Source organism: Cheilinus undulatus, linkage group 5, assembly GCF_018320785.1.
Source record: "Cheilinus undulatus linkage group 5, ASM1832078v1, whole genome shotgun sequence".
NCBI classification, from domain to species: Eukaryota; Metazoa; Chordata; class Actinopteri; order Labriformes; family Labridae; genus Cheilinus; species Cheilinus undulatus.
Window position 1 is genome coordinate 25,919,244 of NC_054869.1, and position 26,911 is coordinate 25,946,154.

The following is a 26,911-nucleotide window of genomic DNA, read 5'->3' on the forward strand; positions in this document are numbered from 1 at the left end:
AAAGCAGTGGTTCCCAAACTTTTTTTTGCCAGGCCCCCCCCTTTAGCAGAAGTAAAGGATAAGCCCCCCCACCCCCCACCATACAAATCAACATGTAAAATATGTAAATGTACGAAAAACACACTCTCAGTCCCAATTTTTGCCAACAAGCTCCTATTTTTTTTCTATTTACCACAACTTAGATCGCCAAAATTTAGGTTTAAAAATCAGACTCTCTGAATATGAACTATTCCCTGAAATTAAAAAAAAAAAAGTCAATATTTTTTAAGGTTATCCTTCCAGCCACGTAATAATTTCAGTGACTACTGTCAGCTTGTTTTGTGTTACAGATCTTCTCTGGTCCTGGGCTCAGTTGTGAGAGTAACACTATTCATTTTCAATGTCCAGCTTTAATCTGTATTTTGTCTTGGTTGATGTAACAGCAGAAAACTCCTGCTTGCACGGGTAGGATGTTACAAAGAGGAGGAGTGTAGGCAGGGCTCTTCTGCCTAGATGTGGGTACTCTTTATCCACTCTGATCAAAAATGTGGACATCTTGGACTTGAGCTGCAACCTCATTGTTGAATCTGAGGTAACATCAATGAACTGCTCCTCTTCTCCTGTGCTAAACTCATCAGCTGGTCTTGCTTTGCCTTGCCCCCCAGGACAGGGCCACAAAGAAGGCTGAGGGCCTTCTTTCAGCCATGTTGGCATCAACAAAAATAGGTAATATTTGAAGCATGAGTGGACACGGCATATTTGTTTATTCAGAGACTTTTAAAGTTGACAGCTGATTTGTGATGCTGCTATTTTTATTCGTTTTTTTGTGCACTTTTAACATCATATTCTGGCAAAATCAATTCATTGGCCATGTTATTGGCTATGGAGCTCAGGGGTAGAATATGAAACAAAGTCAAACTCCAGAGTCTGGCAGTTCGAGTTTCAAACAGAGAAGTCTAAAAGGACGTTCCTTCTGCAGCAGGGCAGAACCCAGAGGCTCTGAGGCTCTCTGCTGTCCGATATGATTCAGTGTGAAAACTCCCCGATGAGGCCGAGCTTTTCATTAGCATGGAGCGAAGTGTGGGAGGGCAGCTCAGAGTGCTGCCTGCCCACTCATCTGTAGTGTGGGCCACAAACTGCACCGGCAGAAAAACATTATGCAACCGCCATGCCATTGTGTACAGCGAAAGGGTTACCATGGCAACGGGATTCAGGGATTGAGCAGAGGAACCGGTGCTGGTTGGAAGAAGGAAGAGTACGGGAGATAATCCTTGGTGGCCGTGAGCAGTGAGTGTCAGAGTGTGTTTAGTACAGATATGGACTGTACCAGGATGTCCTGTTGGGAGTTTTTTCCCACATTAACAGCGATTTAAGTTTGAGCTGAGAAGACATCAGTTCCTGTTCGAACACTTTACAACATCAATCTTGAATGTAGGGCTGTGTGACATAATACACATGCAAAAATGTTCCTCTGATGTTATATTGAAAAGGGGTACCAGAGAACATAACCAAGCCGACATCAAGAAAGAAACAAAAGAAAATCTGGGTATTTTTTTCTTCTTTTGCTTCCTGAAAGTGTTTTTTCATTATTTTCGGCATTTTATCAGCCAAATGACAAAGAAAGTGATGGCAGATTTATCAAAGGGAGAAATTAAGGATAGCTGAAGGCGACACTTGATGAGATACAAAAACTTAACTGGCCGGAGTTGATGTATCAAAAGTCCAATGAAAAATTCCTTCTGAGGAAAATATTATAACTAATCCTCTCCCTGAGCCTTAACCCCAAAACCCAGTATAAAAGAAATGGAAAATAAAATAACAATAAAATAAGACTATAGACAGCTGATGTCTATCAGAAAGTAGAAAAACAAGCAAGCCAAAAATCTAAAGAGATATGAACCTGATGTGTGAATCAAGAGGGAGGACACAATAAAACTAAAAGCATCAGTACTGACAGACAGATCACTGACAGAAAGCCAAAAGAGACGCAGGCGTTGTTTGCCCTTCTCTACAGTGAAAAGCCATTCAACATGTCAGAGGAATGTCATTCACCTCCCCCAGCTCAAAGGTTTTAAGGCGGTACAAACAATGGATTCATTGTACTTAGAGGTAGACAGAGGTGAAAGGTTTCCTTTACCATCTTCAGACCTGTTAAAATCTACAGGCACCATGGTTTCCCATACAATTTCACTGTAAAAAGCTCCTGAGCACATTCTTTAAGACCAACAACACCATCATGCTCCTAAGGATTACAGAAACACAGGTGTCTACTGAAACTGCCGACCCAAAATATGGATACAAATATAATCACCAACCTTTGCTTTGTGCTCGTACGACAGACTGATATTAAGGAGAGTAATGAGCTGTGGTCATAATTGTGCCGCCTCCTCAAACAGAACCAATTATGTGTATTCTCTAATCATACAGCGATAATTGGCCAAGGCCGAGCTGTGAAGCTCATAATTATTCTCCATGCTGGTTTTTAAGGCTTTTGCATGATAATGCATGCAAATATGCAGAAAATCAGACCATTTATATACTAAAAAATGTTATCTTCATGAATCATTGTGTACTGGTTACAATTGCTTTTCAATATTCTCAGTTTGATGACAGCAGCACGGAACACAGTCAAAGTGGATATTCAATTTTGAGTATTGATTTGAATGTCTTACAGAGTGAGACACATAGAAAGTTTCAAAGACTGCTAACAATGAAGTCAACTTGTAAAAAGTCAGTTTAATTGTCCAGATCTAAATTAATACATTTTGTACGCGGGCGGTCCGGGTTCAAAATTTTGCATTACGCATCCACACGGATTAATTCCAAACTTTTGTTCTAACACCTGAGGAGACAGTAGCAGGAGGTGAGGCAGGGGGTGTGGCTGCATCAGCTGGTCCATCTATCATCCCCTGTTTTATTTTTTGCTTGCTCTTTGAAACAGGCCCCTATATGTCTGCTGAAACTGACATTCAGCAGGTTTCGAGCCTGTTAACTCTGTCATGACTCAGGAAAAGCTGAACAGACTCGTTTTGTACGTTCTTTCAAAGAAGTTATGTGCTGCTGTGACCCTGCTGTTACGAGACAATCTCTTCAATGAAGGAATAAGATGGCATTTGAAAGCTAAGTGATGATGACACCTGGTGATTTGGTGTAATTACAACTGGGTAAACAGAGTTGCATTTCTTTGCCTTGAGTCTGACCTTGTTGAGTAAGCTGAACAGAGTTTTGAAAGGCTCTGCCTTTTCCTTTGATTATCTCAATCATACTCTATATGCATCACCAAAAACACAGAGGCTGACCTCAAAGTACAGGGTCTTCAAGAAAATGAACACTGTGGGAGGATTGATCAAGAACATGCAACAAAAAATGTTGAGCCTGCAGTGAGGATCAATTTAATTTTTTTTCTACTAAAAATTCCCTAAATTTCAATCATTTGCTTGCATAAGGCATGGGAGTACATTTCAGGTCATTGACTTTTGACAGCAGTACTAAAATGGCCTGCTTGATTAGGCAATAAAGAGTGCAAGAGAGATAAAACACTTCAACAGCTGATAAAACTCTGCTAACAGAGGACTCACAGATGGCACAGTGACACACTTTATAGTGGCTAGCTGATTAAGTTTCATGCCCTGAACTTGCTCTACAGAAGAACTAAGTACACAACAATTAGTGTAGGCTGTGCAAGAATGTTCTGCATTGTGTCATCCCTGTGCATAATGCCAATCTATCTTCATGTAGCGCAAGCTAAAGCTGCAGTTTAAGCATCGCAGCTAGAGATGAATGAACAAGAAAAATCAGATAACCACTGAAAATAACCATATCTAAACAGCATCATAAGGCTGCAGTTGAAACTATTTGTAAGTATATAAATATATATGAGATCTGGCATCTCCAGTTTAGGCACCAATGCTGCCATTTTGGCTTTCCAATCTTTACTGTGATACAGCTCAGGATTTCTGAAGTAGTACCTCCCCTATTTCTATTTAAATCTTTTTTTTTATTTTCATTTTGGGTTTTCGTACTGTCTCAGATGGAGGGTAATAGACTACAGTACTTGTCTGGATACAGGCCTGTTTTGTTTTTGAACAAAATAAGGTTGATCAAAGATTATAACATAGCTTTACCGCAGAAAAAAATAACTTGGATTGAAAAGGAAACAAGGGGACAGTGAAAAGGTAAATATTTGATACAAGGTTCCTACACGTTTTCAAAAATTGAATTAAAGATTTTTTGTAAGACCTAAAATGAGAAAATTAATACCAATTACCAATGACCTGGTATAGAGCAAAAAATGTGAGGATTATAAATGCTAAAATTTGATTTCTGGCACATTGAATGCTTCTATTCTATCAGTGTACAGTATAGGTACTTGTTATCTCAAAACATTTTCGGTGCTGAGCAGGTGTACTGAGTTGACTCTAAACAGTTTAACTCTCAAAAATCAGAATAATACTTTTTGTCAGGAAAAACCTGTTAAAATAAGGGTGGGCTGCAAGATTTTTTAATTGAGCAACTTTGTGAGCCACTTGTTAAACCACTGGACTACAGTGTTTCATAACAGTATCCACTTTATTAAATCACAGTGAGTCAGACAAAGTCAGAGAGGGACTGTGTCCTCCCCCAGGAAATTTAGAACATCCAACACTGAATTTCCTGAATTATGGAGATTGTTTATGCAATAATTTGTGGGGGAAGGTGTTTTTTAAGGTCGGCTAGATAGCAAAGACTCAATGAGGACATGTCTTACTCAAAGTGCCTGTGAAAGTTTAAGACCTCTCACTGGTAAAAAGCAGACCTTTAAAGACTTTTTATGGTTTAAATGTCAAATGTGCAATTTAAGACTATTGAGACTTTTATAGGATCTGCAGGAACCCTGTGAAGGTGGACTTGACTTTCTGACTTTGAATTTTAGTGTGAATGAGAAATTAAAGAGCAGTGGTGTACCTATTTTATATCACTATGGCTGCTGAGAGACATTGCAGAAACATAACCAAACTGTGTTGAAAGGGACATAAAGCATAAGAGTAATCACATAAAAAAAGCACTAGTTATGAACCTTAATTAATCATGATTAAAGCATTAATGCTGACAGACCTGCTTTCCACATATGAAAGCACCCGTTTCAAGGTCTTAAAGCTGTTTTTTGGGGCTTTTTTCCTCCTATCTTGGAAAAAACTTCCTTAAAAATTCCTATAGAAACTACCCATTATTATAAAGATTGAAAAGACTGGCTACTTACAGACTGATATGGTCATTAAGTGGATGAGACTGTTCCAAACAGGGCAGGACTAATGCTAAGCCTGCTATATAACAGATGGTCATGTATAATATAATGTCAACTGAGCTGAAATCTGTGCAAAACAGCAACAAGGAATGTTTTTATTCTCATTATTTCTGTTTAAACCCTACGAGCAGTGCAGATCCTGCTCCTATAACCAGTGATGGGAAAATTTTCCTCTATAGTGGTTTTAAAATGATATTGGCATTTTTGTAGGAGGATGTCAGTGTTTCCCACACAAAGATGATACATGGGTGTGTAACCCAAGTATATTTGCTGACCATAACTTCTTCCTTTGGTTAAAAAAACAAAATAAACATGTACTATTACTATCCATGCTTGAGAGAGGTGTCCATTTACATAAATGTACTATCTGAGGAGTGATGTGTTCAAAATTCTGCTTTTTACAAAGTCTTTTTTATCATTCCTCTGCAGATGTATGCTGCTAATGCCATGCTGTTCTCCTGTACTCTGGGTTCATGGTTGCAATACACCATCTCATCAGCAATAACACTTCATGCATGCAGCTCATCAGCTGTGTTTACGAAAACTGAGCGAAATATTTCATAAGGCAAGTGATGATATTTGAGCATCTTTATACAACATACTGCGGATGAATGCTGTCAAAAGGGCTGACACATACGAAAACAAACCAATGAAATGAGGTGGTTGGGATGACTCCCTCTTCCACCCCTACCACCCAAGTAAAATCATACTCTGATTCATGATTTTATTTGAGAGTTATACTAACATCAACCTGCTCTGAAAAACAGAAAACCTTTTTAAGTAATATTTTACACCTGTGCCTGCAGTTCATCTGCCATTTAAGCTCTGTAACTGGACAAAAAGTTTTCCACAGCAGGCAGCATCAGTGATTCAGTCTGCAGCATGCCAGTCAAAGAAGCTGGAGCCAGGCTGAGGCTTTAGATAATTTCAATGCATACACAAGTTATTCTTTAAGATGGCAGAGTATTTCCCCGCAGTGACCTTCATTTAATCCCTATGTGTGTATACATAGGGTTAGGGTTACATTAAGTTTCTAACTTAATGTATTTTTAAGCTTAATGTGTAAATTTTTCAGTTGTCCCATTGTTTTAAGTGTCACACTCTTTGGTTCTACACTTTTATTTAAACTCAATGGAGGACATGGCAGACAGGATGTTAATTTATACAGAAAAATGTTATGGTATATTCCAGAAACTGTTATTTTTTACATTTTGGTATCACCTTTTCTCCCTGCCATTAACAGTGCTCACACTTCCTGCACAGAGTTTTAGAAGCACAAATGTAAGGATGCTTTAAGCTGATATACATTAAAATGTAATAACTATGATGGTATTTCATAATGTTCACCAAATTCAAGTTGCACAAGTAAAAACCAGTTTTCTTTTAAATATCTGCAGTGAATGTCTGTGCCTTCAAAACAACTGTATGTAAATTCCACTGCAGAAGACTTGGTGCTGAATGTTCGCTGGGATAAAAGTGTATCTATTAATATCAGCAATTTGTGAAATCATCAATCTAAACATTATTGCCATTCAGCAATAGATTCCACAGGCCTATATATAATAAAAATAAAATAACAAATGAAAAAAAAATCTAATGTCTGGCCCTCGGCTTTCTGTCCTTGAAATATTTTGGCCCTCAGGAAAAATTTATTGGGGAACCCTGCTGTAGAACATTCTGATTCCTTGATAAATTAGTGCTATACTGCTACAACTGATTCATCTTGGAAGAAGACATACATACACTTCAAGTGCTGCCTCTTCTCTGGGAAATGTCTTCAACTGTGCAGTGGGCGAGCATGTGTGATAAAAAAATAGATGTTCTAAAAAGTAACAAGTCAGAGGGACTATTGCATAACAATAGTACATCTTTTAAATGAAATGTGGAATGCATAATCCCAAACTCAAATTACCCTGGACTACTAGTGGGCTAAGAGCTCCATTTATATGTACAGGAGGTACAGTTTATTAGTTTGGGGTTATATAATATCATCAAATTCTATAATGCAGGGGCCAAATCTTGTGATGGAGTACTGGCGAGTGTGCAAAAGTAACAAAAGAAGGATGAAGGACATAAAGGGTGAAAGTTGCTTTTCTTTCAATTAGATCCCCTCGGTTTCCAAGCTTGATGCCTGCAGATCTCCCCTAATTGACCACAAAAGGGTGTAACCCTGAACCCTCAGCTCCATATACACAGTCCCATAGAACATGACACTCCTGCCTTTCACCCGCTAACACAGTTGGCAGGGATCCAATTATCCTCCATTGGCTGTGAGGATTAATTGAAAATAAATCATTCTTGAGGACATTCCAAATGAGTCAGATTTCAATTTGACTCGTAAGCTGACCGCAATTTGAAGAGTGTGACTGGAGCGATCACAAGGCTTAAGTCATCTGGACAGACGGGCCCTGCAGACCAAAGAAAGAAAATCTGACTTCAAACCTGAACCCTACAGGAAAATTGTCTGCCAGAAAAACTGCACCATGATCTACTTCTCCTCTCATTTCTGTTCTTAGCTTTTTCCTTATTTTTCCTTTCCTGGCACTTCTCTCTTACAGGGTGATCTCAAAGTCACAATGAATATCATCAGGTCTCTCTGACACATACATCCCTTACTACTTTTACTACTGGATGCTGCTGGCAGTGCAGACTAAAGCTTAGTAGTTTAACTCAGTGAACCCAGTTTTTATCACTGACTGAAATGAAGAAATGTGCAGAAGTGGAGTCAAAATAAACATCTGTCTTGTTAGATGTGGTGACCAGACTCCTAATCTGAAACCAGTGATAAAAATGGAGCTGATACATTGTCCACAAGGTGAACTATGTAAACGTTGTACGCTGGTTTCTGAACTTAACTCGAGAGATCTTTTGCTTATCAACTTTCTAAGCTCTAAGCAATGTCAACATTTCAGCTTTTAATTAAAAAGAGCAAAAAGATATGTCTTATTCTTTAAACATAGGCTTTTACCAAAAGCAAAGATTTAATCACTGTTTAAACTGTCTCCAACATTAGAAATCATATTATTAGCTAATGAATGTTTAAAAATCTTGTATAACATAGGAACTACAATGAAATAAGGCGCGTGTATCCTCTGCATTTCCTCCTTTATTACTGTCTTTCTTTACAAAATTCCTGGAATCAAAGTTAAAACATGACTTATTATACGGCTTTAATAGTTAACAACAGTCTTGTCTAAAAGTGATGTACTCTAAAAGAAACCCTTGTCTCAGAAAGAGGCAACAGCGCATCAATGCGACAGCACTGCAGCCCCCTGGGGTAAAAAAGGGTGGGTGGGTGACTGGCAGGCCTCATCAAGGCCACTCCTGCGACCCAGACTGTTCCTCCGCCCAATAATTCTACCCCGGGTAGGGGGGTAAATCTAGGTCAGTGGCTGGGGCACAGTCTGCAAGCAATGAATGCCTGGCATTAGCTGGTAGTTGTGTTGACTGAAAAAAGGATGTTACAATTTTCTGTATTGAATATTCAGCAGATTTTTTTCTCAGTGATCTGCATATAAAGAAGCTGGTTCTCGGGGGAACCTATAAATCATATCTCTATTTAAAAAAGGAGCTAAAGTCGATGTCTTGCTTTTACACAATCCTATTTTGTATTCATAGATTTAAGTCTTTGGGGTGATTTTTGCTGAGGAATGGAGGAATGCCCCAAATTCTGTTCCAGTTTGATGCTTTTCATGTTGATTTGCAATGCAGAATCCTCTCTAAAAAAAATAAACCACTTTCATCCACGAACAGCAACCACATACACACATACACACATGCACAATGAGGGCCAATTGACAGAGAGCCACACAGCGGTCACATTAATGCAGGCTAATGACAGAGGCAGAGCGCTGCAGAAATATGCAAAGTGTAAAAGACAGGATTAAAGGCAAAGACTCAAAATGTCTTCCACAGTCTGCTTATGTTTGAGTTCGTCTTTTTTCTCTCAATGTCAGCCAGAAAGTGGCTGAGTCAGTTCAGCCCTTAACAAAAGTCAACATGGAAACTGAAGTAAAAAAGAAAAACAGAACTCACATGACACCATCAGTAAATCTGCTCAGCCTGTTTGTTTTTATGCAGGCTTGGACGCTTCTCTGTTTCACTTAAGACGAGCCAAGCTGAGGTAGTCCTAAAAGATTGCCTGCTTTGGCCAGTCAGACCAGCATAAGAGTTTACTGAGCTTCTAAACTGATACTTTTATCATGTAAAATACCAGATATACTCATACAACTACTTTTGGTGTCAATGAGAAGGGATGCAACATTACTGGCTTTTGGCCAATAGCCAACATGCTAAATATTCATAAACTCATGTTTGCCCATACTGTTCCATACACACTTTTTTTGTAAAAAAAAAAAAAAAAAAAAAAAAAGAAATGGAGTGAGAGAGAATCAGGGAAATAGACAGTCTGGTGGTTGTTTCACATTTGGACCTTCATTCAAAAATTAAGGGTTCACAGTGGGCCTCTTTAAGTGTGGCACCCATACCCCTCCATACTAATATCTGGCAATAGTGATATCATGCTGATAGTATCGTAGGGATGAATATCAAAATCCAGAAACGACATGGTACCAGCACCAACACATCCAATACTTACAGGAACAAATTACAACACAGGCATCAATACTTCATTTCGATACCCTGCCACCCAAAGTGGAAGGCAAGAAATACATGATGGAATGCGTACCACTGGCATCTTATAAAGATATTTTTGTAAATCATTTACAATACCCAGAGAGCTTTGATTCTCCCACTGTATTTCAACACACTTGTTTCTCTTAAAAGTAGCAATTCTGGCACTGTTTAGGCCCCAGCACTGTATAAAAAGTATCAACTGAGAAAAAAGAAAAGAAAAAAAAAAACACGATATTTAACCCTACCTATGAAAAAGGTTTCTTTTTTGTTATGAGCAATGGAAAAAATACTCTTAATTGTAAAGGCTAACAATGTCTAATACTCACCAGATCTGTTATCTGTTAAACCTAATAATTAAACCTGTGTATACAATTATGGCAACTCAGTATATTTAGGGATGTAGTCAGTCAAAGAAAAACTTTTTGAAATAACACCCACTCATTAACCAATCTATTGATCACTAAAAAACATAACTGCATGTTATCTCTAGACTGATCTAATTAGAGCCATCCAATGTGCATCTGCCTTTATTCTTACGATTCCAAAAAACTTGCACGAGTTGGTGATGACAGCACAATGACTATTCAAATGTCTATACAAAATAATCTCAGATTATCCTTGCAAAGCAGATGGATACGCCCTTTTCCGTATTTCTCACAGGCGAATCCATCTTGCAAAGCTCCCGTCTGAACAGTTTGGGCCTGGTTAGAAAGTGACAGGACCAATCAGCGTCGAGGGGCAGTACTTTCTGGCGTGACGTAAGCAAGCAGCAACAAGAGGCTGGTGCCGTTATGGCGAAAGACATTAGCGTGGATGCTGCTTAAGCGCCAGTATTATCAGAACTTGATAACATTTCTTCGTTAAAAGAAGAACAAAGTACAGCAGTGAGTTGTTTTCTTTCCAAAAATGACAAAAGTCGTGTACTGACATGTCCATAGTTGCCATGGTTCCCGTTGTGCAGTTCTATATGGAGACTATTCCTCGGTAGCTGCGCACGCGCACCTCGTTAGCGGTGACAGCGTCACGTTTTGTTGCTCTGATTGGCCCGTAAAGATGTGACAGAACGTTCATCAAATCACCCTCCGAGTTTTTTTTTCAAAGGCTCTGCCCTTTCCCAAACGCTGTATATTGAAGGTTTTCCAGATGGATGTGTGAACAAATCTATCTGGTGTGTCAGGTTAATCTCAGATAACTCCTTTTGTCTTATTTTATAGAAATAACAATTAACAGGACTTTCTTGTTCCATACTGTGCTGTGAAAGTCCACAGGTTGGGACATAAGGAAAAACTTTTAAGGACCAAGACACATCACTGTCTCTCCCCTCTTCTCTTTATGCATCTAGAACAGACAATGATGTTAATGTACATTTCAATGAGGTGCTAAGGGACTAAAAAACAATGACTTAGCTGGCAGGTGAAGTAATTATTATGTTAATTTCTATGTTCTTTTGAGCATAACCTCTGTATAATGTCTTTTCTCTCTGTGTCTTCACTTTGAACTTGTAGCTCTCTCCCTCTCTCTGTAGTTGTTCAGCCAATGAGATCTTGGTTGGATGAGAGCTCATCAACCAACTAATCAACTAATCCACAGGAGGGTTTCAGCACTTCTGTGTATTGTATTTTTTTCAATCCAACTTAGGAAAATGTGTATGCAATAAAGAATAAACCACTTTGACTTTAAAAAAATATTTTTTATGAACATATTATAGTGTGAACTTTCCATTCATTATGCCATTGTACGTAACATCCTGCATGATCCATAACTTTTTGTGTAATCTGAACAGAAACATCAGCAAATTATGCATGGAAATTTTTGCTACATTTTTATTATTAATAAAGAAACACCAACATATTATGATGTCTGTTCATACACCGGAAAAATACTTTTGCTTAAACACAACCGAAAACAGGTTTGAAGCTTGTGGGGAAAAAACATTCACACCCTTCAGCATGCAGCTATTTCTCAGTTACAGACTGAAGGAACCATAAGCCACAGTTGAGTGTTTTTGTCCAAACAGGTTGACAGACCTTACAAAACACAACCACCATGAAACCCTCAGATATTTAATGATGCTTCTCCCTCCACCTCTTTTTAAGGAGGTGTCAAATGGGTGATCCTTTAAGATGCTAGAAGCTGCATCATCTTCAGTAATTCTCCTGTGATCTTGAGTCTGAAGAGAGAATTTTCTGCTCATCTGTGAGGTGATTAGAGACTGACTGGGCACAGATGTGACCATTTCTTGGCTTATTAGAGAAAAGTGTTTGGAGTAGACCAGTAACAGAGACGGTTTCTATAAAGACCTTTAAACACAGGCTAACAGGCTTTCTTAGGACCCAGTTCCAAAGTAGTGTTTGACCATTGATTCACCAACCAATTTCACACTCTCTAATGCACGTAATAACTTGATTCCTCTCCTGAAAATAAAGAGCTGCTCCCATCATAACTCCAACAGTGATGGTTCACTTTGCACCTCCGATAGTTCCAGTTCTATTTTGCCTCAGCACCTCCTGGGGAAGTCTTACTGGTTATCCCACCTTCACGCATATCATACTGACAAGGCTGGGAAAGACTGGTCCAGGTCATAAGGCGGTTAAGTCAAGGTCTGATGAATAAATCATGCTGAAGTGAAGACTTGAGAGGCTTTAGCAGGTCATTCTAGCGGCTTTAAGATGGGATCAGGCCGCACACCTCACCCTTAAACATCCCCTCTGGCTGTTTTTACTGAATCCTGCAGCTGCATTTCTGCCACACTCTCCTCCTCATTAAGCTGCTTGGAAGCTCACTGTAGCTTGATACTAATGAGGGTTAGATGCTTGACTTCAGCAGCTTTTGGTTCTACCATACAAGCTAACCACAGCAGTGCCAGTATCAGTAGAAGGATAAGACTTCTGCTTGAGTGATTTTTACATGAACCAAACCAAGGGGGACTCATTTCAATTCCAACAAGAGTCAGGCCTGACTACACTCAGATTAAAAGCCTCTCTCTTACAGTATGCATAACATAACAGTACATTGCAGATAATGCTTCTTCAATCTAGATGATGAGTAGAGGTACTAACCAAGTTATGGTATATATTTACTGGTTTATCTGACATTAATTAAGTTAAAATGGACTGTTTTCCTTTCCTAAACCCATATTTTCTTTTAGGGATGTTTGAATAATCCAAGTCAGTTTATTCTAACAGTAATGGCTATTAGCATTTCTTAAAAACTATCTTTGAAGTGATAATAAATACGATCAAGATGTCCTGTTGATACTTTTATTATTGATACAAATATGTGCCTCATGTCCAAGTATCAGACACACAGCATGATATCAGTATTGAATCATACTATCACAATATGATCCACGTAAAGGATGTACGATAACTTTGCACGACAGTTTCATCCCAGAGCTATTGGTGCTGTAAAATATTGGATTGTGTGGAAAAAACCCTGCTTTCTAACATCAAGAGACTCAGTAAAAACATGTTGGCCAAGGCATATTTGCTAATCTTTTAACACCAAGTTGCAGCTTCCACAATTTAAGAATTTTAATTTGTTCAAGACTTTCAATAATCGTGTGGCAGTTAAAGTGGCAGCCTGAAATAAGTTATTTGCTTATAAAGTAGGGATTCATTGATACATTGGTTTAACATTGGCATCTGTGCTGTTGACAAACATCAACCATCGGCAAATAATGTGGCATGAACACGCTTCTATTATGTCCAATCAATTTAATGGTGGCATATATCTAACTGCTGATTAAAGTAGGAGATTTTTTAACTGGGCAGAAGAAGTCAGCTGTAGGACCAACTGATCTGTTTTTGTGGTCAAACACAGGAGAAAATGTTACACCCAAAAAGTGATTAAATACATTGTTTACTGGTATTGGACATCAGCTAAATTGTTATTTTTTCATTGCTGTTGGATAAAGTCTTCACATGCACATCCAAACCAAGGTGGGCAGGTGTTGAGCCAAAGGAAAGTCCATCAAAGATGCCCACTGCATGGCTCCAAAAGTCCAAATCATTTTTTGCACCAAAATGAGTTTCGAGCACTACAGCTCCTCACCAGACTAAATGTAATCACATGAACAGTCACATGACCAAATATGTTAGTCATCACATGAGCAAGTTTCAAATGTAAATTAAAACAAAAAATATTTAAACATTAGGGCTGTTGAAAGATTCCAGTTTTTAATCGCAATTGATCTAAGGATTTATGTAGCTAATAATGATTAATCGTACCCTTTTTATCACAGCCTAAAATTAAACCATTCTGCATTTAAACCTGCTTTCTTCTACTGTCTTAAACTAGGGCTGGGCAATTAATCACAAATTAGATTAAATCACAATATGGCCTGCTGCAATTTTCAAATCACACAAGGAATATTTCTTTAACCCAAATTTTGTGTCAAAATACAAGTTTAAGACTTTTTTTGCGGCAGAGATTCTAGTGGCATATTTTTAGAATAGTGTACAAAAAATATTCTATTTTCTTAATTTTGTATGTTTTTCTTTTTTAATATGAGAATGAAATAAATACGATCATTCCCTTTAACACAACAGTTCATATCTAATATGCAAAATGAGTGAAATCATCACAATTATATATTCAATTATATTTTTTTTCAAATTTGTTCAGCCTTAATTTAATCTAATATTGTGTTGGTTCTAATATAGAAATGAATTATTGCTTGTTTTGTTGAAACTACATGAGATGAGGAACTAAAGAAATAATTGCATATTAAATTACAATTGTAATATTGGGTTAAAAAAAAATCGCAATTAGATTATTTTCCCAAAACGTTCAGCCCTATCTTAAACTAAGGCTAACTAACATCCAGTTTCAATACAGACCTGCATTTACAGGTTAATTGAAGATTTTAATATGGTCTTAACCACAGAAATAATCGATCAGCGATTAATCTTGACAGCCCTATTAAACATCTAACACAGTGACAATAAATGTACATATATAGACTTTAAAAAGGTCATGGATACTTTCTTAAACTGTCAGCAGTATCAGTGTTCAGAAGTTAGATTTTCCCAGAAGATGTGGGACTAATATAAACAAGGGCTGTCATGATTAATCACATTAATCTGGATTAACTACAATCCAAACTAGAGCACTAATATTTTTTCAACTGCAGTTCACTGCATGCTTTATAGTTGCCTTCAACAAACTTTGGTTAAACCATGTCAGCATCTCCCTGCAGCCATAGTGATGTAAAACAAGATCATATTAAAATCTTTAATATACTTATAAATGCAGGTCTGTTTTAAAACTGGACATCAGTTACCCTTAGTTTAAGACAGTAGAAAAATCCAAAATGACATAAAACAGATTCAAATGCAAAGTTGTTTAATTTTAGGCTGCGATAAAAACGGTGCGATTAACGGTGATTAAAGACCAAAATCCTTCAATTAATTGGCAATTGAAAAACGTTATCTTTCGACAGCTCTAATATAAACCCATAAAGACATGATGGTATATTATCTGGGTGTATACCACTGAAATGCCACTTTGGTGTAATACATCGGTATCATCCCAGACTTTCATAATTGGGACATCTCTAATAAATAGCTGTGCTGATATAAGAAGGAATTTCAAGTTATACATTTTTTGGTGATCAAGTTTGCCTACAATATTTGTACATGCCACTAGAGAATAAACATGTTTGCACATTTGTTCTTGCACAAGATCCAGATTTCACCTCTACCAGTGGAAAAGGTGCATGGCTTTTTTTAAGCCCATGCAAAGCATGTCAACCACGAACAGATTATCATCTCTGTTAATGGGTAGATATTATCAGATTAACTTTACATGAAAGCTAATATTGAATATGCACTGAATACAAAGCGGGGGGGGGGGGGGCTTTGAGGTCACACCAAAATCTTAGGCTTCTTTTTCTTATGAGGGCATGGAATGCTTCCAAAAACAGACTTTTGAAATACTGCACCTGATTCCTTTATCACCTTAATAAGACTTATACAAAAGACAGTAAATGTTGACCACGTTTCAACACTCAAAATGTCACATTTTTGTTATCGTCACACTATAATCATAAGCGAGCCAAGAGAATGGATCCTGGTTTTTCAGGTAGCAACCAAACGAGACTCTATCAAAGTCATATCTCTTTACCTCCAGACAGAAATTCAATCCCATTACACAAAGCTCGCCAAATGTCTCTGTTACCAAAGTAGCACAGTGAAACAGCTACAGCCACTTCAGTTCACCCACACAGTGCTTGAATATAAGCGCTAAAAGAAGAAGTAGTGTTGCCAGACAGGCTAAACAACTGGTTGATTATTACCAACATGGAGAACATGTGTGTCTTTGATAAAACTCGCAGAGATCCTTCTCATATTTCTGACAGTCATTTAAGAAGACGTCTGCAGTCCCCTTGGGGAATAAAGGCACTCTTTCTTGCGTTATTCTGTCTTTGCTATTATGTAATACAGCTTCTGATCCAAGCATCATTTAGCGTTTTTACACTCTAGTTTCATATATTACAGTAAAGCAAATTAAATGAATGAATGTGGCCACTTTGTTTGGTAATACAAGCAACTTTCCTCACATTTAATCCCCATTATCAAGCTGTCACCTTTACCAAAATGCAGACTGAATAAAATAAAGCCAGACTGTGCCACATGATGCAAATCCTCTCCTGATAAAGCATGTACAATGATCCAGTCAGCCTCCTCCTGCAATAAATCTCCAGGAGGAGGCTGCTACAGTAACAGACGCTAACCTCTTCATCACTGACAACACTGCATTATGGACTGCATTAATCAAAGCCTATCAAGACCCAGTGAGAGGAAGGCACATCCCATAGTCACAGGAACAGTTTGTGTGCATGCTTGCTTGGGGGGACTATGCATCAGTTAATGTTTTATAGACTGGTATACCCATGTGTGTGCAGAGTTGTGGGTGTTAAAAGACAAGAAAAGTTTCTATTTTGGACTCTTAAACCCACGTAAGATAAATGCAGCATCTACATCCAAGTATTGTCTCAATTTAAACATGCAAATTAGGTACTAGCCGCACCTATATGAAAAAGGGAAGTTTGTATGCATTAGAAATAGCTCAGTATAACTTACCTCCCCAATTCGTCTCCAATCTCATACAGCTCCTCAACATTTTCCTGGTTGAAAACAGTCATGTTGTCTGGGCACTTCCTCCCTTTTCCCCCGACCACAGGCATGTCCTCTCCCGTTCCTCTTTGAAACGGCACACCGGCTCTTTACAGCGGCACCATCCCTACCGGCAGCAGCCTCCGGTCTGAGCAGGGTTACAGCCAAACAATCCACCAAATCATGTTAGAGCTTCCCACAACCATGTGAAAAAATGGAACAAAAACAGAAGCAGAGGAAAATGACAATTAGATGTCTGACATGAAACCTGACTGCAGCAAATGTTTAGAGGTAAAAAGGTGTGTGTTCACTTAAACAGTGATGGGAATTTCAGATCTTTTTCTGTGAGCTGGATCATTTTGCTCTGCTCAGAAATATGATCTAGCTGTTTCGGCTGCCAAAAATCTCCAAACTTAGCACGGCAGAACCTACACTATCAATGAAGAAACATTTACAGCATGTTATAAATCAAACTTTAATATAAGTTACTTCAGAGATTGACTTCTTACTCTCCCGTTCTCTACATAGCTAGTACCTTCTCTATTTAAACATTCTGTCATTTCACCTGGTGTAACCTATGATCGGTCGTCCATAAAGAGCCAAGCAGGAAGAGGAAGTTGCTTATATGTAAGATCATATGGGGGCCTTCTTAAAACCTTCAGGATTTGAGACAGTCCTTCTCTTAAACATGGCGACCACCTGTATTGTGTACGCCTGGGGCTTACTCCATCTGTAGCAGCTGCAGGTAATGTGCTCTTCATCGCATGCCAGATGCGGAGGGTTGCATACAATGTGAGAGAATGACATTCGGCTTGCATTACGAATGTGGTAGAAATAATTAAAGAAAAAGACTGTGGAGAAGTCTCAAACGTAGAGTCCAAGTAAAGTCTGAAAACTTGAAGTCTTTGAGGACATATGCAGAAGGTGGCTAGCTGGTCAAACAGAGGATACAGCAGAAAAGACTTTCATGACAGCTTAAAGCATAAACTTGTTATGGTAAGTTCTCATTATGTCTCTCTTACCTTTCCCTGTCTACTCTCACAATCCATTTTGATGCTGCAAAGACTTGAGCTGTTTATCATGACATTGCATGTGCTCTCTTTTATATTAAATAACTATTTTAAAAAATACTCCCCAGATGAAAACTTGATGATAACAACAAGCAGTGTTACAGAATCCAGGTTTGACAAAACTGTATTTAATGTGTATTTAACTGTTTAGTCTGGCCTATGTCCTATTATCATTGTGGAGGTGGGGTTTACTGCACCAGAAAGCAAAGGGAGCTCTAAATATTATAGCTGTTGCTATGTGCATTGTAATATACAGTCTATGGAGCAACAGACAGGCATTTCAATAAAATGGGTTTAAAACAATGTGTAGTAGATAAATTTAGTTGATACAATCTATTCAAGTCATATGGTCTTCTATCAGTTTAAAATTGTACACCATCAGTAACAGCAATAATGATCTGTCTGAAAAGGGCAAAAGCAGGAGGTTCGCCTAATTCATACATTAAAAGAAGAATATTTCTAATATGTCAAAATGTTTTGCATTTCACCAGTGAAACAGAGTTTGCGCACTGCCACAGTAAGACCCTTGATGAATCAATCATTTATTTCACAAATCAATTATATGAACTGTGTTCTGTAATAAAAAAATAAACCACCACAATATACAGGCTCGCCTCAGTCTTAAAGGAGAGCTGGCCATTTTCGCCGACTCGTTCAGGACCTCCACATCACTATGGTCAACAAAAGGAAACCTGACTGAAAAATGAACCTGCACCTCCAGGTCGACGTCACGACTCCTATCCACACTGTCTCTGTTGTATTCCCGGCACGACTTTGAGTTTTCATTTCAAAACAGTGGCAAAATGCGGAGGTAATAGTAATATACCCACAACAATGTCACCACCGGCTGGTTAGGAATGCAAACAGTCCTCGTGAAAGCTTGGTGTAGCCATGGGAAACACGCTCGGTTTTAGCCTACTCCTCCTCCTTTCAGTCTGACTGTTGAGTGGTCATATCGTTAGCCTATCTTTCTTTATAAAACGACCTGGGTGGACACGGACAGGTGTTTATCCGAGTTTAACTTGAAAAGAAGTCACACCCATGCAAGCACCAGCTCAAAGCCAACGTGTTCTCCTTTTTCCAAAAATATTAGCCCGACTCGCCCCCTGTGTATCTCTCTGCAGAATGAAATATTCAGAATCGTGAACATTAACGGTTAGCTTTCTTCAGAGCGTTTCCAGCACATTTTTAATACAAAAACTAAGATAAATGTAAAGAATACAATATAAACTCTCTTACGGTTTGTCGGTGTGTGCCCCGCTGCCAAATGTAGCCGAGATTTCATGCGTTTTGTGGGAGCCTGTGACCCCGGTTTGGCTCACGGAAGACAAATACTGCTGGCTTGAACGGGAGAAATCCGCGTTAACAATGTAAGGCAAGTGGTACATTCAAGGCTCGTAGGACATTTGAGAATAGTCGATGGAGTGAGACCAGTTCTGTTGTGAAAGCCAGACAGACAGCCCACGCATAGGTGCAAAAAAAACAAAACACATCAACTACACCAGACAACGATTAATTACAGATAAAGTGAGCAGTTGTGTTTCAACACAACGAATCATAACTGGTTGTTTGTTTAGATATTTCGTAAAGCCAAACAGCGTATTTTCCAAGGAAAGAGTAAAATCCATGTTTTTGCATGCCGTAAATGCATCATCACTGTCTGTCAGTTAGAGCAGCTGTTTCGCTCGCAGGAGGGCAGCAAAGCTTTCACTTTTTAGTTTAATCACAGTTAATCTGGTATAATTTGAGTTTAAATGTTTTTTGCTTATTGAAATGCTTTTTAAAATTCTTTCCAATGTTTTAGAAAAAGATGATTTGCGGTATATGGGCAAATCCAAGCCAATTTTTCATTTGGTCAACATGATGAAATGAAAATCCATAAATTAAATTTAAAAGTATTTCCTCTGTGAGTGTCATAGCCTGATACTAAAGGCAAATCACTTTTTTGGATAATACTATTGTTTCAACAATGTTGTGAAGTTGTTTATATTGTGGCTAATATGCCAATTATGTTCTTTAAATGTATTTTTAAAAACTAAAGATTTCAAACAAATGAAAAATAATCAGTAGGACCTTTTTGAATGTAATGGACTTTCTTTTTAGTTAGATTATATGCCCAAAGCAAATTCTTTTACATAAAATTGTCTTTTTTACTTACATGATGATTTGAAACTGTGTTTAATCACTGCCTGTATTGGAAGAGAAGTTGCCTCTGCTGTTATAATTGAACTGTTTTGGCTCTTAGAGTATGGTATGATCTGTACTGTTCATTAGCTGCATTCTGCCCTGCAATGCAATCTTATAATTTAAGTGTGTATTCATGAGAAAAAAATCCTCACTACAATCCTCGAAGATCTCAGGGTGTGAGAATAACTGATTCACTCAGAAACCATTCGCCCATTTATCCATCTGGCCTTTTTCTTCCCAGGGCCGTAGGGGTCCAGAGCCTCTCTCAGCATGTGCTGACAAAGAGGCATATTTCACCCCAGTTGATTTACTTTGAGACAAACTTTACAAATAAGAGCACTAGGGCCCCTGTCTGACACTCATTATGGCTTTGATATGTATTGTGCATGCTCAGTCAAGGTGAAGTGTGAGATGGAGTTGCCATCAAATCTGATTTGCTCTGCTTTTTGTCTTTTGGCACACTGACTGTAAAGACAGATTTTTGGACCATGGCTGGGGATAGAGCTGATTTAGATAGTTAGAAAGGCTGGCACTGATTGGCAATAATAAGATATTCAAATTGTTAAGATGTTGCATGTTGAAGCTTTTCTCCTTGAGATGGAATAATTACTGTAACTCCAATCCTTTCGCTTGTCTAGAGGACTGAATGTACTCAGAGCTGGAGAGGTGTGAATGTGAGATTCACGCAGAGCTTTCAGAGATGGAAAAATATCACCATCCTCTTTAAAAGAGAAGCTGACCTACATTATTTTGCAGTATGAAAATAAAGTAGCAAAATTGACACAAACCACCTAAAGTGAAGGCTTTCAAGAGATTTTAGTCATGGTAGCTTCCTCTAAAAGGGGGAGATAGTTTAAAAAGACTAGGTTAAATCCTAGTATAGGGCTGACTGCAACTATCTGGGATGCCTACTGAAATGCCCAACGGAATTGTGTGTTTTGGCGGAGTGATTAGTTTTTGGGGTGTGTAAATGTGCTGTCCCCTGTTTTTGTGGGTTGAAGACTTTTCAAAAAAGTCTCAGAAGGTAATTGGAGGAATGTTCTGTCAAATTCATGACGGGCCAATCAGAGCAACTAGACAAAATGACGCTCTGATTATTTTCACTAAAGACACAATGAAAAGTAAAATATTGATTTTCTGTAAAATGATTTGAAGGACTTGTTGACTATTTCACTCTAGAAGTGAAATTGTTGGAATACCAAATATTCCATAACTTTAAACCAATACTGGAAAGAGTGCCTCCTTAAAACAATACAAAATATCAAAACTTGAAAGAAAAATTATGACATGTTGATCTTTTAAATCTTTTTATTGCAATAAAAGTACAAAATTATGGATATCAAGAAGAGCACTTAAAAAAAAAAAACTTTACAGTGCCTACCAAAAGTTTTCACTCTCTTAGATGTTTTACTCTTTTATTGCTTTTATAAAACAATCATGGCCAATATCAACTGGCTTTTTGACCAAAAAAAAAAACTAAAAAACAAATTGAAAACAAGGTAATGACAATTAAAAATAGGTAAGGTAAAATAACTGACTACATAAATAGTCACCCTCTTTAAAGTGACTGATATAATTCAACAGAGGTTCAGCCAGTTGCTGCTAGTGGTCTCATAACTAGTGAAATGGGGATTAGCTGAGTGCAGTGAATGTGTCTCAAGAGATAGTAGTATAAAGACACCTGTGTCTGGAAGGTCTGGTCAATGATCAATCAGTATTCCTGGCTACCATTATACCGTGAAGACAAAAGAACACGCAATATGGCAAGTGCAAGTCTGCCTAAATCAGGCCGTCTTCTCAAACTGAGTGACTGTGTAAGAAGCAGACTAGTGAGAGAGGACACCAAGGTACCTATGACTACTCTGAAGGAGTTACAAGCTTCAGCCGCTAAGATGGGAGAGACTCTGCCTACAACTGTTGGCTGGGTCCTTCACCAGTCAAAGCTTTATGGGAGAGTGGCAAAGAGAAAGCCACTGTTGAGGAAAATTCTGTTTAAATCTCAACAAGAGTTTGCTAGAAGGCAGACTCCATGGCCAAGTTGAAGAAAGTTCTTTGGTCCAATAAGACCAAAATGGTGCTTTTTTTGCCATCACACGACGCTTTGTTTGGTGGACACCAATCACTGTACAGACATCGAACACATTAATCCCCCCTGTGAAACATGGTGGTGGCAGCATCATGCTGTGGGGATGCTACTCGGCAGCTGGCCCTGGAAGGCTTGTATAGGCAGAGGGTAAAATAAATGCTGCAAAATATAGGAAAATCCTGGAGGACAAGGTTATTAGGGCTGCAACAGAACTACAGCTTGGGAGAAGATTTCCAGCAAGACAATGATTTGAAGCATACAGTGAAAGCTACAGAGAAATGGTTTAAAGAGAATTTAGAGAGAATTTGTAGCTGGACTTGAAAAGGGCAGTACATGCCCCATGCAACCTGACAGAGGTGCAAAGAAAAATAAAATAAAATTGCAGAGTAAATATTTGCATTTATGCAGTCACCTATTTTACATCACATCTTTTTATACCTTTTAGAACTGACACTAAAGAGGGGTTTTTGTACATTTTTTGTCAAAAATGCCAAATTCTATTGACCATGATGGATTTGTAAATCAATATAAGGGTATGATATCTAAGAGGGTGGATACTTTTCAAAGACCCTGTTTGTAACTATTTCAGTCTTCAGGGCTTGACATAAAATGAAAGTATATCGATTAATAACACAAGTTTGCATGATGGCTTAAATTAATTTGGGACAACAGAAATGATGGAAAAGATGTAGAGTACACTGGTGGACTGAGTGTATGCCTCTGAAGCTCAGCTTAATGCAATCTTAAGGCTCATTCCTTTATATCTGGGGGGAAAAAACTTGGAATTTGTAACATGAGATCATTTATTTTTACATCTCATTTATAAAATAAAATGCAGCACTTATGACCCATATGTGCAGGTCTTGCATATCGTCACAATTAGCTATCAGCTTCTGTGCTGTGTTTGATTGATAAATGCTGGGAGATGCTTTTGTAGAATTATGCTGATTTGGTTTAAACTTTGATCAAATGACACAAAACGCAGATTATTACTCCAAACTGTAATAAAATAAAACAAAGCATAGGTACTGATCAGTGAGACAAAAACAGCAAGCAATGAAACAGCAAATCAACATCTGAGCCTCACTCTGAGTGTGGATTCTGAAGAAAATGACCACAATGAAAATGACAGCAAGTTTTACAGGCACACAGTTAATGTTTCATTTGCATCATTAAATTTGAGTTTCTCCATAACGATGACTTTTCAGTTCAAACTAACTGTGTTAGAAGTGGTATGTCAAGTGTCGTGACAGAATCATCCAGCACATGTCTGTGTTTGACAGCAAAAATTCAACTTAACAAAAAAAACAAAAATCCTTTACATAATCTTTGGTTCACCACTGTTAGAGATACGTTAAATTGGGGTGTCAAGTGTTTGCACTGATACAAATCATCTATCAGCTGTCTTAACCGTTTAATTTACCTGTAGAAGAAAAACTAATGAGTGTTTGAACCTCGAGTTGCATAAACATGAATGCAGCTAAATCATGATTGATTTAGAAGAAAACAAAGAAAAATATAAGCCCAATGAGACACATTTTGACTGTACACTTAAAAATAGAACCAATTTTGGACTTTTTTCAAACATAGGTAATAAATTAAAGTGACCTAAAAACCCACAGGAGCAGCACTGCAGCTGTCCTCCTTGGGCAATGAAACAAAAAATATGAACCCTGTTTCTTTGAATTACATTAAAATATCAACACTGTTGCATTAAAACAAATATTTACACCAGATTTAAACATTCTTGTAATGTTTTGCACAAACAGAAATTACCTTTTCTTTCATATTAAAGCAGCCTGTGTATGTTTTTATGTCATGTCTTATTTTCAAGAGCAGATTAATCACTGGAGTGAAAACAGGCAGCAAATTAGCACAGAAATAATACAGAATATTGATTTTTTTTACAAAACCAATGGCAAGCTGGCTGCTTAAGCAAATACATACATATTGTATATTTTAATATGTTTTGCTATACATTTATTTTATCCAAATTAGAATGAGGTTTGAAATGTAAAGTCCAAAGAAAAGGTTGGGGGATGGGGTTTAAAGTCTTGATCACATCTAAATGTGTTGTTCATGACTCTAAACATGCCTCTGATTGGGGTTAGCTTTGTAGTGTGTATAAAGTATGATAAACCTCTAAAATCAGGTAGATATGGTTGATTTTCCTACGGTAGATAATGTGTTTGCAAAACTGATCAAAAAGCCCTATTTTTTAAATCTTTTTTTTTTTTGCAATTTCCATCACGTGCAGACAAGCAACCAAGGGGGAGACTAAATTTGAACTAAGGAAGTAATTTAGACATTTTTGGGCTAAATCCACGATTAGTAATTGCTATAGTCTCACTTGTTGCCTATGTTGCTCTTGAAGGATGGCCTTTAAACTTGACAGTCTGAAAGTTGTTCCTATTTAAAGGATTGTTTTTTCAGTTATTTCTAAAACAATGTAAAAACTACCACAATCTTGTGTACAAAGTATCAAGAACCTTTCCTTTCATAGTGGTACAAATGTCCCTGGATGAATCAAATAGGGTCTGCTCCCCCATGCTTGTTTATTTAGTTTAAGGTTAAATGAAATACTTTAAAACAGTAATTAAACAAAAGAAAAGAAACAAATCAACAAATCTGATTCCTGATTCTTAAAAATATCTCTCCTTCGTCCACTGGAAAGTTTAGCATTCATTCAGGGTAAGTTTTACACATTCATAATCTTTCAGACATTCAGTTTTCTCCCAAAGTGCTAACTGATTGTACAGCTTTCAGGATAGGTGAAAAAATGCTTTGAAAAAACACTTAAAAGTATAAATTATAATATTCCCATGTAAAAAAGGCTTTGCTGGTTATTTCTTCTGTACAAAGTGGATCTGTACTCCCAGTGTTAATGAAGTCCTGATCTGTCTGTAAACATGATGACACTCCGTCCCTCTGGTTAAGCTCCTATTGGAAAATAAATCACTGTAGTTATTTTTTTCCATCAGAAACCTCTCATGTGTTGGCTCTGCATGATTCAAGTTCAACATGAAGACCCCCAATCAGAGAATATTGATTCAAATACCACACACAAGTGGCTGCACTCTTTTCTTTTGTTCCCTTTGATTAAATCCCTTTGTGCTTAGAGTTAAAAGTCATTTCTTGTCCAGACGTCATCTTTGGGGACTCGGCAGATGAGACAATGAACATCCAAAGTCTTTGACATGGCTTCTCCAGAGAGACAGGTTGAGTTTTTAAGAGACATACAAGAGCACCTTTAACTGTCAGCGGCACACAGCTGTCCAGTTTTCTGTGTTATTTCTTTTCCAAACACAATGTTACTATCAGAGACCAGGATCTCCAAAAGTCCTGTACATCTGCAGCGATGTCACCTCTACATCTGGCACTTTGGTATTCTGTGGCCGTGCTGCTGGGCTGTATCCCGCCGATCGCCCCATGGGACTGAAGCCTGTGGTAGTGCGGCCGATGTTTGGGAATCCTGAGGACCGTGATATAGCAGGACGCCTCAGGAACCGACCTGATGTCACCAGGTCCCCGTAGCCCTGTGCATGCGAGAAGGCGTAGCCAGAGCGGCGGGAGCTGGTTCGGCGGATTCGGGTGCGACGAGGTGGAGGGGGAGGAGTGGCTTTGGCCTGTCTCACCTTAAACATCACCTGAGAGTTTTGGTAAAAATTGAGAAAGTTAAAGAGTTGGATGGAGGAACAATTTCTGTCCAACTTCAGGGATTTATCTGGTATTTTTGGGAAACTACAAGACAAAAAACGAACTAACAGAGGTTTGACATGCCTATCTTTGATCTACTTCACAGCAGATTTTTCTCAAAGTGCAACAGAAAAAACACAGAAAAAAATTAAAGACTTAATTAGGGAATGCAAAGAGGGGAATATTTTCTTCAAATCTCCAGAGTCAGGGGTTTGAATACCATATGCATATACACAAAAATGCCTAAAAATATAGGTTTTTCAATAGATTTCAATGGACATCTCATTTCATAATAAACCAAGATAAATACATGTTTTTCCATTCCTATTATTGCTTTCCTTTCACTTCTTTTTTTTGGGTAAGATTCTGATTGTCTTGGGATGTGTAAAAAGGAAAGATTGTGCACCCGTGGAGTTATGGAGTGAGCTGTAAGCTACAAATTTACCACAGAACCTTTTAGCCATTATATTACACTCAGCAAAGAGGCACCTTTATAATAATGTCAGAGAAGCTCTGAGAATATCCTGTTCAGTCAATCCATGGATGTACAGACAACTATTGCTGAGTTACTTTCACTCTGAAGAAAAAAATCCTACTGTGGTTATTAACAAATTCTTGTAAAAAAAAACAACATATTTTCTTATACAACCTGACAGATTTATGATTCCTGAGTTTGATATCTGCAGTACAACTAAATGCTAAAAATGAAAATGTTTCTTGAAAATGAAATACATATTAGAAAGGGCAAGCGTTTGAGTTATTAAATCAATTTATGAATATTAAGTAATAGTAAGTAACCATATCTTAGCAAGCAAACACAGTAATGTGTTAGGAAAACAAGATATCTTTGACACTG

At 37.9% G+C, this 26,911-nt stretch overlaps 2 protein-coding genes across 6 annotated transcripts in view; both read right to left on the reverse strand.

Moving 5' to 3' along the window:
* The window catches only part of dapk1 (death-associated protein kinase 1), a 94,737-nt gene extending 75,264 nt beyond the window's left edge, over positions 1–19,473 (reverse strand). The window contains exons 1-2 of one of the 2 annotated variants that reach the window (XM_041787041.1): positions 19,326–19,473; positions 16,984–17,164 (exon numbers count right to left, since the gene is read on the reverse strand). In XM_041787041.1, coding sequence (XP_041642975.1) covers positions 16,984–17,087 — 104 coding nt within the window. In that variant the 5' untranslated portion in view covers positions 17,088–17,164; positions 19,326–19,473. Of the gene's footprint in view, positions 1–16,983; positions 17,209–19,325 lie in introns of both variants that reach the window. The other variant, XM_041787040.1, reaches the window with a different exon arrangement.
* Positions 19,474–22,654: 3,181 nt separating this feature from the next.
* The window catches only part of LOC121509692 (phospholipid-transporting ATPase ID-like), a 60,571-nt gene continuing 56,314 nt past the window's right edge, over positions 22,655–26,911 (reverse strand). For all 4 annotated transcript variants that reach the window (XM_041787276.1, XM_041787279.1, XM_041787275.1 and 1 more), the window contains one exon: positions 22,655–26,006. In XM_041787276.1, coding sequence (XP_041643210.1) covers positions 25,677–26,006 — 330 coding nt within the window. In that variant the 3' untranslated portion in view covers positions 22,655–25,676. The remainder of the gene's footprint in view (positions 26,007–26,911) is intronic.